General features: G+C 39.2%; 1 protein-coding gene across 1 annotated transcript; it reads left to right on the forward strand.

Moving 5' to 3' along the window:
• Positions 1-14,383: 14,383 nt before the first annotated feature.
• Positions 14,384-15,379, forward strand: LOC114371379. Its single transcript, XM_028328841.1, has one exon. The coding sequence runs from the start codon at positions 14,384-14,386 to the stop codon at positions 15,377-15,379; it is 996 nt and encodes a 331-aa protein (XP_028184642.1).
• Positions 15,380-16,195: the final 816 nt, after the last annotated feature.

The raw sequence follows: 16,195 nt of genomic DNA on the forward strand, positions 1-16,195 counted from the left end.
TAAACAATCTTCAATGATTAATTATAACCTTGTAAAATTAATTTAACTTTTTAAAAATGTTTAAGTCTCTAATTGGTTCTTGAAATATACTCAAATTTTTTTTGGGTCCCTAGCAAGATTTTTCTTGTCTTTTTGTCCTTGGATTTTTTTTATTTTATATTTGGTCCTTGCCATTAGGTTGGCTCTATTAAGTGTTGACGCATATGTGAAAATTTTTAAATTTTTTTGGTGGTTTTAAAATTGGTTGTATTTATTTAAATAATTAAATTACAATTTTTGGTATTTTAAAATTTTCTAAAACCATTTAAATGCAACCACACCATGGACCAAGTGTTTTAAAACTTTAGATGTCATTTAAATAAATCAATAGCTAGGATATAAACCACTAATTATTATTAATTTAAAATTTGTATATAATCAAGAAAATTGATTCTTGTTAACCCTAAACCTAAAGGCTTCTCCTTCCTTTTGAATCGTGACTGTTTACAAACCTTTCCTCGATGCTGATTCCAAACAGCACCCAAAAGCACCCTTTGAAGCCTTCGTTGCAGGCTCGACACCCCCCTTAGAAACTCGACTCCAAATATGTGTGGTCTTTTGTTCTCAGTACATGTTTTTGGGTTTCTTGAGACCCCTAACTCATATCACCAACTTCAAGTTCACTTCTCAACCAATCACATTTCCCACTCGGATGAGGTTGACACATCACCTGACTCACCTTCATGTTGGCTCATGATCTAGGAAAGTGTACCTAATCTAGTAGTAAAGAAACAATAAGTATTATGTATAGTATTCACAAAGACTTGGTGTAATATTTAGGAATTGAGCAAAAAATGTAATCCAAAACATTCACTGTAGTGTGTTGTCAATTTGTTTTAGTGAGTGAGACAATGTTTTCCAGTTTTAAAAGAGAATTTTGTTGTAGCAAGACCCGAGTTTGCTATAGCGAGAAAAGAACAATTGGTGGATTTTGAAAAAAAATTGGAGCAAAAATGGAAATCAAAGAAAAAAAGGCATTGCTGACTTGAATTCCATAGCATTCAACATATGGAAGTCAATTTCTAATCATTTTCCTTGTTCAATACAACCAAGATTCAGCTCAATTGATTAATCCTAATTCCTTAGGTGATTAATCTTTAATTCCTAAGTTAAATTCCTAATTCCTTAGGTAACTTAACCAAGAACTCAGAACATGAACAATGAATCTCTTCAATGCAAAAATTGATTTCATTCCTAAAATTAAGCTCTCACACAATTCCAATTCAAATCTAGAATCAATTTTTTTCAACACAATTCAATTCCTAAAAGCTAGTTTGATCAAGCCTAAGCATGCATTTAAGCAAATATTTGGAATATGATCACATGTATAACAAAGAAAATAAATCAGAAAATGAAGAATCACATACTTGGTTACTACTTCATTCAATAAACAACTTCAATGTTTAGCTCCAATGAATCCTGATTTGGTCTAAAATAACATTAAAATCAAAAGTTACAATAGAGAGAGAGAGGAAAAAATGCAAATCTATAAGTCTGAATCGAAAAAATGACAAAAGGTGTCAATTATGATGTTACAAGTTATTTTAGTTAGATCCAAATCTATATATTTTTTCTGTCACATTAGACTTTCATTGTAGTGAGGACACTTCTTGCTACAACGAGGCTTCATCTTATGCAAATGATACTTCACTTCAATCTTCTTGCTCTATGACCACCTTTCTCTATGGTGAGAGTTGTACTCGTTGTGGCGAGTGCTTGCTCAATATCTTAGTCGTCAACATTCATATTCGTTGTGGCAAGTCTTCACATTCATTCACTTGATAACTGGTCCTCTTTTGCTGTGGTGAAGGGTCATCTTGCTATGGTCAGCTTAAGTCTGCAACTTATCAATCCTTTAAACTAAAAAATATCTTTGTAAAATCAAAATTTAAAACAAAACAATAAAAACTCTCTCTTTATTTTCTGAAATGATTTTTTACAATAGTTTATTCACAATAGCAACAAATATTAACAAAAATCCTAAAAATGTTAGGCTAATTGCTCACAAAAACAAAGTGTGAGAAACAATTATCACCTCACCCGCACACAACATTGTGGAAGGATAATAAAAGGGTCATCTTCAATTACCTTTGTGTTTTGGGTAGCATTGGGGTAGTTATGAAAAAATGGTCAAGGTTGTGACATCTTCAATTCAAGTGTTTGGACTTGTTTTTTTTTCCTTTAATTGATGAGGTGCTTGTCATTGAAGGGAAAGTTAAAGTTGTGGCCTTAATGAATCATCCTTGTGTTCCAATGATGTTTTTGTTTTTATTTTGGATTGTGAAGAGTTGCATGAGAGTTGGGGATTTATGTACTAGATCTATTTTCTTGGAAAATGCATATGTATTATTGAGAAGAGTTGCATGAGATTTTGGATTGTAGATTGTGTTTTCTTCCAAAAAAAATTTTCAAGGTTAGTGCATATGTATTATTGTCAAGAGTTGGCATGAGGTTGTGGATTGTGAATTGTCTTTATGTTCCAAATATGTTTTCTTTCTTTCTTTTTTTCTTTAATTGATTTGACGGTTTTTAAGCTGCTAGAAATTTTAATTTGAAATTCTAAATGAATATTGATGATTTTAAAACCCACCACAAATTGTTGTTTAAAAATTTAATGGACATATGAACACTTAACAGAGCCAACCAAATGGTCGGGACTAAACACAAAATATAAAAAATTTTAAAATATTGATTGCATGCATTTTATGAATTCCATTTTGGATTAATGATACTTTTGGTCCTTAAGGTATCACAATTGAGAATTGAAATACCTAAAGTTTCAATTGAGCTAGTTGGATCCCTCAGCTATCACAAATGTGTGACTTTAGTCCCCTATATATCAATTGCGTCAATTGGGTCCTCATGTACACAATTGTATAAATTTCATTTAAGTATTGTAATTGTGGGATTTTAGTCCCCAAGGTATCACAATAATGTGATTTTTTCCCTGGAAAATGATAATTCTAATAGTGCAATTATAAATTTTAAGGTACTAAAATCGCATAATAGAGACACCTAAGGCACTCAATTGTCACAATTGAAATCTAAGGGACTAAAATCACACATTTGTGATACGTAGGGGATCCAATTGGCATAATTGAAATTTAGGAGACTAAAAGTATAATTAAAAATATATTTTAATTACTTAAAATAAATTAAATATTTTACTTATCTATTTAAAATATGTTAAATTATTCTTTGACCCCCTACAAAATGGAATGGAGATTTAATTATTTGTGCTGTTCTATTTTAAGCTTACCTCCAAACTCAACCTACCTTAGTTAAAGATGAGAAAATGAAAATCCCCAACCAATGTTCGAAAGGTTGGAATTTCTAATAGAATTGGATTTTTATGTATTTAAGATGCCCTATCATTCAAACACTACATCATGTAGAAACTACATCACAATTACAAACTCCACTAACAAAGCAAAGAAACAACATAAAGGAAACATAGTTTACCAACACATGATGAAGACTATTCAACATAACGAAAACATAAGTCCTAGATAATCAATCCTAACCACACCCCAAACATTAATTTGATTAAGCTAGTGCTCATTCTAAAACATATTAAATTAAAAAACATTGACTAAAACTTTAAATAGGGCATCATCAGTTGAGGTTCCCACGTTTTTCTTTGAGTTGTCTCTTAAACTCCTCTAACATCTTCTTATACTTGTCAAGTTGGGAATCGGTCATGCTTTCAATAGGCCTAGCCCACCAGAACTGATCCTCTGCAACCTTCGCTAAATGATTTAAATCCTTTGAGCGCTTCTTCTCAATAGCAATTTGGTTGGACAAGTAGTGGAGGTGTGTGTGGACCTTTTGTCGACCTTTAGTCTTCTTAGTGACACCGTTCAAGTCTGGCATGTTGTTTGACTCCATGGGTTATAGGCTTTGCTATCTTATATGATATGAAATATGAATACTGATGTGCAACATAGAGGAGATGTTAGGCTCAATTTATAGGAAAAGGTTTGGTTTGGCGAACTAGAGTCTGATATGGTGAGCCAAGCGCGCCTCTGTGGACTTTCTGACCTGTATTTTGACCGCATTAAAATGGTTTCAAGATTAAGTGAATCTCAATTGAATGCCTTATATGGTATGTGCAAATGATTTTCTATATAAACCATTCTGGGTACAGAAATGTATATCTGTACTGAGTTTTTTTCCAGGTAGTTTTCTTTTACAGCGTCAGTCTTATCTGTTATTTGAAGAATAATTTGGTTTAATAATTAATTATGGAAAATGATAGTTAATTTATTACCAAAGGAGGGCTATGAAATAGTTTTTAGCATACTCCTTCTATACTCCTTCTAACACACCATCTGTAATTAGTTGGAATTTATTGAAAACTACAAATTTAAGAGAGAGAAAATCATTACATATGATGTGGGACCCAACAAATTTTGTCATTTCCAATGAATGTCAACCAATAAAAGAAAATGTATTGAAAATAATTTGTTCCTAACTTTTATCTTTTTTACTATATGTCAATTATTTTTTGGTACAATTGACTTTATACTCCCATTGCAGTTTGCACCACTGAGAAATGAGTCATATCATGTTGAACTTGTTTATCTCAATTTGACTGGATAAGAATCAGTTATGTTTGAAGCTCAATTTGAATTTATTTTTTTTCAAGCTGAAACTCAATTCAATTCAAGCTCATGAACCAATTTGGTTTAGAGCTGAAAGTCAATTCAATTCAAGCTCATGAACCAATTTCAAGCTGAAAGTCAATTCAGTTATGTTTGAAGCTCAATTTGAATTTTTTTAAGCTCAATTTGAATTTATTTTAGAACTAAATGTTGGTTAAATTGTTTTGATCTTTTTCCGCAAGATCGATTTTAACCGAACAAAAAATAGTTTAAGGCATTGGACCACTAAACGATCTTTTGATTCTTTTGAAAGGACAGAAACGTTAATGTGTTGGACCATTAACGATCTCTTATTTTAGAAACTTTAAGACGTTGGACCATTAACGATCTCTTGTTTTTGAAAGGAGAGAAACATTAAGGTGTTGGATCATTAACGATCTCTTGGGGTGGTCGACAAAAGCGGGGCTTTTGCTCCTACGCATCCTCAATTGTGATGAGGAAATAAGATCTACGTAGTTCTTGCAAAAGCGATAAAGTTATGGGTTGATTTTATGCTTTTGAACGGTCCAAGTTAACCGATAAAAGCAAAGAGGACCGTTTAAGTCGTTGGACCTTAAAACGGTTTTAAGTGACTTTTACGGACAAAGCTTGATGTGTGAGTAAATTTTAACCTTAGTTTCACTTTGATTATTAGTCAATTCATTCAAGGAAACTTCCAAAGAAAAACATCCGATTGATTTTTTTGATTATTTTATTCAAAGATATTTTTATTATTTTATTATTATTTTTTCAAGATATTTTGATTATTTTATTATTATTTTGCTTTTTTTTTTGTTTAATCGAGGTTACAGCGTGAACGATCGGTTAGATTTTGCTTTAACAGTGATTTAACGACATTACAACACAAATGATCGGTTGAAATTCATTTTTCATTTATTAGGCGAGATAACGGCTTAAATAAACGGTTAAAGCACGTTAAAAACGGAAGAAAAGAAAATCGAAAGTGAACGAGATGAAGATGAAAGCAAACAAAACAAGAAATGAATTGAAAGTCTCAGATTCGAACACTTACCAGTTGAAGAACAAAGAACGGATGAAGAACGCAGGAAAATCTTCACAGATTTACTCACGGAAACGTCTCAGAAGCGTTACGGAAGCACTTTGACTTGATTCTTCTTCACGTAAACGTGTTTTTTTACCCAAAATAGCTGAAATACATAGCCTATGGGTCATGAATATTTTTGAAACAGCCCCCCTCCCCTATTTACAGGGAAAAAGGGAGGTGCTTGCCGCCCAGAGGCTTCTTGAGGAAAATTTCTAAGCGCACCCCAATTACTAAGTTCACCCCCTTTTCAACAATATTAAGTGAAATATGCTTACCCAAGATTTTCGGAAATTTTACGGAAGCCACGGAAGCCCCAGAATGTTACAGAAGCCTTACGGAAGTTTTTCGGATTTGATTTTCAACGTTTTTTCTCTTCCCTTTCACCAATATTAAGTGAAATATGCTTACCCAAGATTTTCGAAAATTTTACGGAAGCCCCAGAAACCATTTTTCAACAAAACGTGGAGGAGCTTGCCGCCCAGTTGCTTCCTCCTTAAGCAACCCAACTTCCAAAATATTCCGGAAGGGCCTAGATTCGAATTTCTATTTACACCCTATCTTGATAAGTTCACCCCTTATTTTTATGTTTTTGCCTGTTTTCTTTCCAAAATCTCACGAAACTTTACGAATTCCACCGCGATGAGTGTTAAGCCTTCCGAAGCAATCAACAATGGTCCTCGGATGAAATTATAGTGTAACAGTTTATTTACACACACTCCACTTTGCTAAATACACTCCTGTTTTCGTGTTTTTGACTGGTTTCTTCCCTAAACATCGTAGAACTTTACGGATTCTACAACGATGGGTGTTAAACATTTTGAGGTGGTCAAATGAAGGTCGCATGCCGACAAACAATGGTTCCCGAACGAAATTAGGGTATGATAGTTGCCCCTCTTTACTTATCTTTTATCGGAGATAAAATGGAAGTAAAGATAAGACACTAATTTCGTTCGAGTGAATCCTCACTCAAGCAATCAATAGCCCAACCAGCGAAACGCATTGTCGGACTTGGACGTCTCTGGATGGCAAAGGAAAAAATTTGGGAAAACTTGCAAAAATCTTCAAAATGATTAGAAATGGCCGACCATCATCATTCTGATGTCATCGGACTTGTTTGTCTCTGGATGATAAAGGTGCGGATAACCATGGGGTATATCCACGTGCTACCGGACCCTTGAGTCTGACGGATAGCAAAATGAGACTTTTTCGTAGTCTCGACCGGAAGACGCTGACATCTCCGAAAAAGGTGCAGATGACGACGTTAGTCACAAAATGCTATCAGGCTTTGAGTCTTAAGAATAACAAATGAGACTTTTTCGCAGTCTTGGCCGGAAGACGCTGACATCTCCAGGAAGGTGCAGATGACGACGTTAGTCACTGCATGCTACCGGGCTTTGAGTCTTAGGGATAGCAAATGAGACTATTTCGTAGTCTCAGTCGGAAGACACTAAAATTTCCGGGGAAGGTGTAGATGATGACATTAGTCACTGCATGCTATCAGGCTTTGAGTCTTACGAATAGCAAATGAGACTTTTTCGTAGTCTCGGCCGGAAGATGCTGATATCTTCGGGAAAGGTGCAGATGATGATGTTAGTCACTGCATTCTATCGAGCTTTGAGTCTTACGGATAACAAATGCGACTTTTTCTCAGTCTCGGCCGAAAGTTGCTGACATCTTCGGGGAAGGTGCAGATGACGACGTTAGTCACTGCATGCTATCAGACTTTGAGTCTTACGGATAGCAAATGAGACTTTTTCGCAGTCTCGGCCAGAAGACGCTGACATCTCTGGGGAAGGTGCAGATGACGATGTTAGCCTCTGCATGCTATCGGGATTTCAGTCTTATGGATAGCAAATGAGTGTGTGCGGGTTACCGTATAGGGCGTCTCCGCGTGCCAACGGACTCACAGGTCACGATAGCAAAAAGTGGGGTGGTCGACAAAAGCGAGGCTTTTGCTCCTACATATCCTCAATTTATGATGAGGAACTCAGACCAACGTAGCTCTTGACTTTGTGTGAGACTAAAATAGTCTCGGAGTTCGTTCGCTAAAATGCGAACATGCTATAGCAAAGAAACAGAACCTCCAATTGATCATAGCAACATATAGTTTTTGGAGAAAAACATCGTGTCTACCAGGGGAAAGGAGGGTATGCTGATAAAATTTTCTTCTAAGCGACCATTTAGAGGAAACATTGGGTCCAACAAAAAAGAAGAAAAATCACTCAAAGTGTATAAGTCTCACACAGGTAAGTGTTTTATCCTAATTCCGAACCATAGATATGTCATGACTTGATTTTGCAAATCATTTCCAATCAAATTAAATATTATACGCGTGATCATGGATCAATAGGACTTTTTCGGGAATGTTGTTTTGGTGGGAAATTCGGCTCTGAGTTGTTTGGGCCTTTTCCTTTTCTGTTTTTGTTTAGTGCGGGGCAAGAAAGTCGTCAGTGCACAGGATTTTGGTTGGTGATCAAAGGGAGAGGACCACTTCAAGCCGTGGTTTCCTTTCTTTTCTTGTTTGCTTGTGACAATTTTGTATTGTTCAGATATTGTCTAGTCCAAAGACTTTTCTGTATATTTCTGTTTTTTTTCTTCCGATCTTTGATCGAGAATTTTTCTTTCTTCTTTTTTTTGCTTTCTTCCAATCTTTGATTGGGAATTTTCTTCTTTTCCTCTTCTTCCGATCTTTGATCAGGAACTTCTTCTTTTTTTCTCTTTTTTTCTTTTCTTTTTATTTTCTTCCGAGGGCAAAGATGGACATTCTCACCCTGGGTCAATGTTTATGGTGAGTTGGTATTTTTGGCTCAGAGCTTGTAGAACGGTTGGACATGATATTTGTCAGGGTGTTGGTTTGGTCAGCAGTCCAGGGGTAAAGGGATGTCCCACATTATTTCCATGATACGCGCGCAACGATGATGATTCAGAAATTTTATGCAAAACTGGTCACGCATGCACCTATGTGGACACTCAAGCATCAAGTTTTTGTGGTCATGCGACATTAGGGCTCAGGATTCATCATTTTTCCTATTTAAGTCAACCCAGTGTTTCCAAAATATTCTCCTTTATCAATTCATACATTTGTTCGAGTCTATCTTGGGCGTTGCGTTAAGGGAAAATTTCACAGCATTCACCCTTTAGGTGCGTACACACATTTTTTTAAACAAAGCCTTTATGTCACGATCAGTAAATCTTTCCTTTCAAAGAAAAGCCAGAAGTTATTTCTTTTCCAAAGCATGTTGGCTTTTTAGTTAACTAATTTATTTTTATTTTGTTTTTCTTTTTGACAAAGTTGATATCTACGATCACATATGTTTTTTTTCTTTTCTGAAAAGTCGTGCGAACGAGGGTACGCAAGGCCTACCTACGTCAAAATAAACGAAGAAAATGCAATGATAAGTCGCAATAAAAAACAATGACAAAACAAATTGAGAGACGTAATGCCGGACCACGGTGGGAGCAAACACAATAACTGAAAGCAGCAGTGTTAGATCACAATGGAAACAAAAATAATAACTGAAAGCAGTAATGGAAACAAAAACAATAACTGAAAGCAGTAATGGAAACAAAAATAATAACTGGAAGCAGTGATGTTAGACGACATGGAATCATAAGTGCGGCGAATTTGGTCGTGTAGCTCCGCCCTCTCCCAGGTGACTGAGCAGGTCAGTCATATCCTCATCCATGTGGGCTTCCTCCGCTTCGCCCGGGGATCCTGCGGGTCCGGTTCCCTCCTCAGGGGAGCCCTGCCCCTACTGGCTGAGGCTGAAATGCTAGAAGGACTCATGCAATTGCACCTGCCCGCGGTGGTTGGCCGTCTGCTGGCGAACCATATGTCGTAGATACAGCTCCACACTCAGTGGTATGACCGGATCGGGCTGCTGAGGTGGTGGTGGATCCGCAGCCTGTTGTGTGTCATCCTTCACTTGCCTAGCTGGTGCTCATAATCCACACCCGCCTCCCCGCAGCGGTCCGGGCAAAGTCTTGCCCCGGGATGCACAACAGCTGGGCGATGGCCTCCTCGTCAAAGCTGGAGGCCTAGTCCCTTCTCTGGCTGAATTTGCACCGATGGTCCTCCTCCAAGATCAGTGGGTGGCCCAAGAACTGCCTAAGGGCATCTATGCCAAAGGGAATCCACTGACCCCTTACCCACGAGCGCATATCTCGAACTCCCTCCTCCGTCGGCTACGCATTAGCGTAGAACTCTAGGACTATCTCAGGGTCGAACTTGGCCATGGGAGTCACTAGTGTCCAATGCCTGCGTGCTATCTCCTCCTGGATGTTTGAGTACTCATCCTTTATGAGCTGGACGCGCCTCTCCCTATGGAACGACTATCCCTTGATGGCCTCAAAATGCTGCTGGTGTTCGGCACTTCAGAATCGGTGACTGTCAAACTCCACAGAGGCGCTGGAGCTTTCCCCATGGGCGTCCCTCCTGGACCTCTTTGTGGAAAGCTTCTTCGGAGCCATCTCTTGTTGGGGATGAATAACAACGCAAAATGGAATAAAAAAACATTGAGAAATGGTGACCTAAGGCTGGAAATCAAAGGGATCCAGTGAGCATACGTTTTTTGGATGAGAGGAAGAAGTTTTGGGTGAAAAACTCACCCCTTCCCTCTCCTTTTAACCTTTCTCGTGCAGGGGGTGCTCGCCCAGGCGAGCTAACCTTGCCCAGGCAAGCTAAACATGTGCATCCTTTTTTTTTTCAAACAAGAAAATCATGCGTTCACCTATGGGTCCGTGCTCGTTTGCTCGGAGTCCATAGGATAACTTAGGCATATAAAAAGACAGAAGCTTTAAAGGATACTAGGTTGTCTCTTAACAGGGCCTCCTCAACATGCGGAGCCAGTCACAGGATGATGATCTGCTGACCACCAGCCTAGTGCCTGTTCATACCCGTCCCCGAGCATCTGAAAACAGGAAATGGCATTTATGCAGTGAAAATATGGCCATGCTACCACTTACCTTGGTTCATCCCTGTCTAGGATTTGACGCTGTATTGACCACCTCGCGAAATGATCATGTCCCTGTCTGTCGATTCATAAGGTACAAAATGCATGTGCATGTGTATGCATGGGTAGTTTCAAAGGCAATAATTCTTTAGCAAAAACCCATTGGGTTTAGTTTTAAATAAGCACTTAGAGCATCCCTATAGGTCGAGCGAAAAGGCTTGAATCATTTAAAAAGAATATGCATCCTTAAAGGCACAAAACCAGGGTTGAAACAACGAATCATCAATCTCGCGCTCTTTAAATGATCGCGACGGCAATTTACGGAGGACAGGAATCCCTTGGGGAAACCAACAAAAAGTTAAACATGCAACGAATCTCCTAATTGCCCCAAGTCTCAAGCATACTATCACTTGACGACATTGGCATTTACGGGTGAAGGTAGTTCCTCGTCATCCATGTTAGTGAGCACAAGGGCCCCTCAGGAGAAAGCCTTTTTTACCACGAAGGGCCCTTCGTAGTTTGGTAACCATGTAGCACGAAAGGGAGCATCTTGTGCCAGTCCTTGTATGACACGGTCATCTTCTGAATAATCTTCTTGATATTCTTGTTGGCTGCCTTCACTGCTCTATTCATCTTGGGTGTGTAGGGTGTGGAATTATGGTGTTGGATCTTAAATTCCTTGCACATTTCCCCCATCATTTTATTATTAAAATTGGTGTCGTTGTTTGTTATAATCTTCCTTGGCAAACCATACCGGAAGATTATCTCCCTCTTGATGAACCTAACCACCACACTCCTTGTGACACTAGCGTATGAGGCAGCTTCGACCCATTTGGTGAAGTAATCGATTGACACCAAGATGAAATGATGTCCGTTCGTAGCCTTGGTTCTATGGCTCAGATCACATCTATCCCCCACATGGAAAAGGGCCACGGTGCGGCCAATACATTCAATGGCAAGGGCGGAGCGTTGACATTGTTTGCAAACGTCTGGCATTTGTGACACTTCCTTACATGGAGGCAATAGTCGCTTTCCATGGTGAGCCAATAATAGCCCTCCCTCAGGATCTTCCTAGCCATGGCATGCCCGTTAGCATGCGTACCGAAAGAGCTTTCATGGAACTCCTCCAGCATGCGTCCAGCTTCCTTAGTGTTCACGCATCGGAGCAACACCATGTCATGGTTTCTCTTGTATAGTATGCCCCCGCTTTAAAAGAAACCGGCCGCCAACCTCCTTAACATCCTCTTGTCTTTTTCGGAAGCTTCCGGTGGGTACTATTTGCTTTCAATGTATCGCTTGATATCAAAATACCAAGGTTTACCGTCCTGCTCCTCCTCTACCAAACAACAATATGCGGGCCTGCCGCGACACCTGAACTCTATGTATGGTAGGTCTCCATGCGGTGTCAGCTGGAACATGGACGCTAAAGTGGCGAGCACATCGACCATTTGGTTTTCCTCTCGGGGAACGTGATGGAAAGAGATCTCATCAAAGAACTCAGCCAACTCCTTGATGTAGGTCTGGTAGGGTATTAGCTTGTGATCCCTAGTTTCCCACTCTCCTTTTAGCTGGTGAATCACCAGTGCCGAGTCTCCGTACACCTTGAGCAGTTTGACGTTGAAGTCAATTGCTGCCTAGACATCCAGGGCACATGCTTCGTATTCAACCATGTTATTGGTGCAGTCGAAACCAAGTCTGGCCGTGAAAGGTATGCATTGATTGTCCGGAGAGACCAATTCCGCCCCAACACCATGGCCCAGAATGTTAGATGCTCCATCGAACCACACGATCCACTTGTCCCTGTCCTTTTCTAGCTTCTCTTCAAATAAGGCCATGATGTCCTCATCTGGGAACTCGGGATGCATGGGTTGATAATCATTGAGAGGCTGCTGAGCCAAATAGTCTGCCAAGGCGCTTCCCTTTATCGCTTTTTGGGTTACGTAGACTATGTCGAACTCGGATAGCAAAACCTGTCACCGAGCGATCCGCCCCGTGAGAGCGGGCTTCTCAAAGATGTACTTGACCGGGTCCATCTTGGATACCAGCCAGGTGGTATGGCTCAGCATGTACTGTCTTAGTCGATGGGATGCCCATACCAAAGCGTAACATGTCCTTTCCAGCAGGGAGTAGTTCATCTCACAGGCCGTGAATTTCTTACTTAAGTTGTAGATGACTCGCTCCCTTTTTCCCGACTCATCATGCTGCCCCAGCATGCACCCCATCGACTCGTCCAAAACTGTCATGTACAGGATGAGAGGTCCCCCGGGCATCGGCGGCATAAGTACGGGAGGGTTCATGAGGCGCCATTTGATCTTTTCAAACGCCTCTTGACAGTCATTGTCCCAGTGAACGGACTGGTTCTTGCGTAAGAGTTTGAAAAGTGGCTCACAGGTAGCTGTGAGTTGTGATATGAATCTGGCAATGTATTTTAAACGCCCCAAGAAACCTCGGACCTGCTTCTCGATTCGGGGTTTTGGCATCTCAAGGATGGATTTTACTTTTTCGGGGTCCACCTCTATTTCCTTCTGACTTACAATGAAACCCAACAGCTTTCCCGACTTGACCCCGAAGGTGCACTTAGCGGGGTTTAACCTCAATTGATACCTCCTAAGCCTCTCGAACAACCTTCGCAAGTTGACGAGGTGTTCTTCCTCAGTTTTGGACTTGGCAATCATGTCGTCTACGTAGACTTCGATTTCTCGGTGCATCATGTTATGGAACAAAGCCACCATAGCCCGTTGATAGGCTGCCTCGGCGTTCTTGAGCCCAAAGGACATCACCTTATAGCAGAACATTCCCCACAGGGTAACAAACGTGGTCTTTTCTGTATCTTCTGGCGCCATCTTTATTTGATTGTAGCCTGAGAAACCCTCCATGAAGGAAAACAAAGCCAAATTGGCTGCGTTGTCTACGAGGACATCGATGTGTGGCAGAGGAAAATTATCTTTGGGACTGGCTCGATTCAGGTCCCGATAGTCCACACACATTCGTTCCTTCCCATCATTCTAAGGGATCGACACAATGTTGGCCACTCACTCGGGGTATCAAGCCACCGCCAAGAAATCGACGTCAAACTACTTTTTGACCTCCTCCTTGATCTTCAGCGACATCTTGGGTTTCATTCTCCTTAGCTTTTGCTTCACCTCCTCCTTGTTGTTCTGCCTCTATTAGAAACATTCGATAGATATATATACAAGGTCATCCAACCACCTAACTAAGATTTCTCTTATAGCTTTTCCTGACATATTTGATACAACTATCTATCCTAAAAATAAGTGATCCCAATAATCAAGAGATCAAGATACATAATAAAATTAAAATACAATAAGAATTAATACATACAATAAGAAAAGGTGTGGAAACCTACCAAGCAAAATGAGGCGACACAGAATGAAGAGAAGCCTATGAATGTTGTCATTAAGAGTGCAGAATAGCAAGAAGAACCACAAAAGAAGCAAGAAGAACCACAAAAGAAACAGGAAGAACCACAAAGAGAGCAAGATGAGCCACATAAAGAGACACTGAATGAGTGGACAGTTGTTACATCAGGAAAAGTGGATAGAGGTAAAAGAGCTATGATCCATACTCCTAAAAGTTCATTTGGGCCTTATCAAAACTCAAACATTTTCACCCCACTTAGGATTGGAGATTGTCCTAAGGGGAACAACACAACTTGACAAATGATGGTGAGTTGGAATGTGAGGGGCATTAACAAGGTAGCTAGGAATAAAGAGGTTAGCTCCTACCTCCATTCTTTTAATGTTCCTATAGTGGCTTTACTAGAGACTAGAGTTAAAATGCATAATGCTAAGAAAGTAAGGAATAAAATAGGTGGCAGTTGGAATTATATGGACAATTATGATAGACATGAGAATGGGAGAATCTGGTTGTTATGGGACCACAGGGAAGTGAATCTGAAACTTATTCAAACTGATGAGCAATTCATTCATGTGGAATTATACTCCTTGGATCAATCTCTTAAGTTTGTAGCTTTGGTGATTTATGCTTTTAATCAACTGGATAGAAGGAAGGAGTTGTGGAACAAAATTGAGGACATTGGTAGAAATCTGAATGGGCCTTGGATTGTGATTGGTGATTTTAATAATGTTCTGGATAGTCAGGATAGAATTGGTGGTAATAATGTTGTTGAGACCAAAGTTAGGGACCTTAAAACCATGATGTCAAATATGGGATTGTTTGAAGCTGATATGAAAGGGAACCATTACACTTGGTCGAATAAGCATGTTGTTGATGTGATTTACTCTCGGATTGACAGAGTTATTGGTAATGTTGATTGGTTTCAGAAGTATCAAGATGCCTCTTATGAAGTTTTAGATCCTAATATTTCAGACCACTCTCCTATCAAAATTGGCCTGCAGATTCAAAAGCCTAGAAGAGTTTACTTGTTTAGATTTATCAACTGTATCAGTAAGGATCCATCTTTTATGCAGTTGGTTGCTAGTAGCTGGCATGTGGAATCTAGAGGGACTTCTATGGAAAAACTTTGGTACAAGCTTAAAAGGCTCCAAATTGTTTTAAGACCTCTGTCTAGACAGTTCACCAATATGCAAAATCAAATCCAGCAAGTTAGGCAGGAGTTACATCAGGTCCAAAATTTACTGCAACATAATCCTTTTGATAATTTGCTGTTGAAGGAAGTGAAGCAGAAGACATTCTGATGCAAAAATCTAAAGTCAATTGGCTTAAGCTTGGTGACAACAATAATGCTTATTTCCATGCAACTGTGAAGGAAAAAAATAAGAATAAAGGAATCTATACTTTGACAGATTTAGATGGAAATTTGTTGTGCACACAAGAGAGTATTGAAAAAGAGATTGTGAGCTTTTACAAAAAGTTGGTAGGTACTAAAGAAACTGATTTGAAAGAAATTGATATCCCTGTTTTGAGAGTTGGTAAAACTTTGTCTAGAGATCTTGCTCAGCAGCTCATTAGACCTATTGACCTAAAAGAAATTTGGAATGCTTTAGTGAATATTGGTGAGACCAAAGCTCCTGGTTTAGATGGATTCACTTCACATTTTTTCAAAGCAGCCTGGCCCATTGTTAAATATGATGTGCAGAATGCTATTCTGGAATTTTTTAATACTAGTAAGTTGTACAAAGCTGTAAATTGCTCTATTGTTTCTCTGATCCCTAAGTCCCCGGAGGCAAAAACCATCAAAGACATGAGACCAATATCCTGTTGTAGTACAATATATAAGGTGATCTCGAAGATATTGACTAGCAGACTGAGTGCTGTAATAAATAGTGTGGTGGAAGACACTCAATCAGCATTTATTCCTGGTAGGAATATCCAGGACAATATTCTTCTCGCTCAGGAGCTAGTGAGAGGGTATGGTAGGAAAAATGTGTCTCCTAGATGCTTGGTGCAAATGGATATTCAGAAGGCCTATGATACGGTTGAGTGGCAAGCATTGCAGCATATTATGGTGGATTTGGGATTTCCTCAGAAGTTTATAGGCTGGGTGATGGCTT

This window comes from Glycine soja, chromosome 10, assembly GCF_004193775.1.
Source record: "Glycine soja cultivar W05 chromosome 10, ASM419377v2, whole genome shotgun sequence".
Taxonomy (NCBI): Eukaryota; Viridiplantae; Streptophyta; class Magnoliopsida; order Fabales; family Fabaceae; genus Glycine; species Glycine soja.

Coding starts and splice junctions, on each gene's coding strand:
- LOC114371379 (XM_028328841.1), top strand. CDS start 14,384: ATGGTGAGTTGGAATGTGAGGGGCATTAACAAGGTAGCTAGGAATAAA.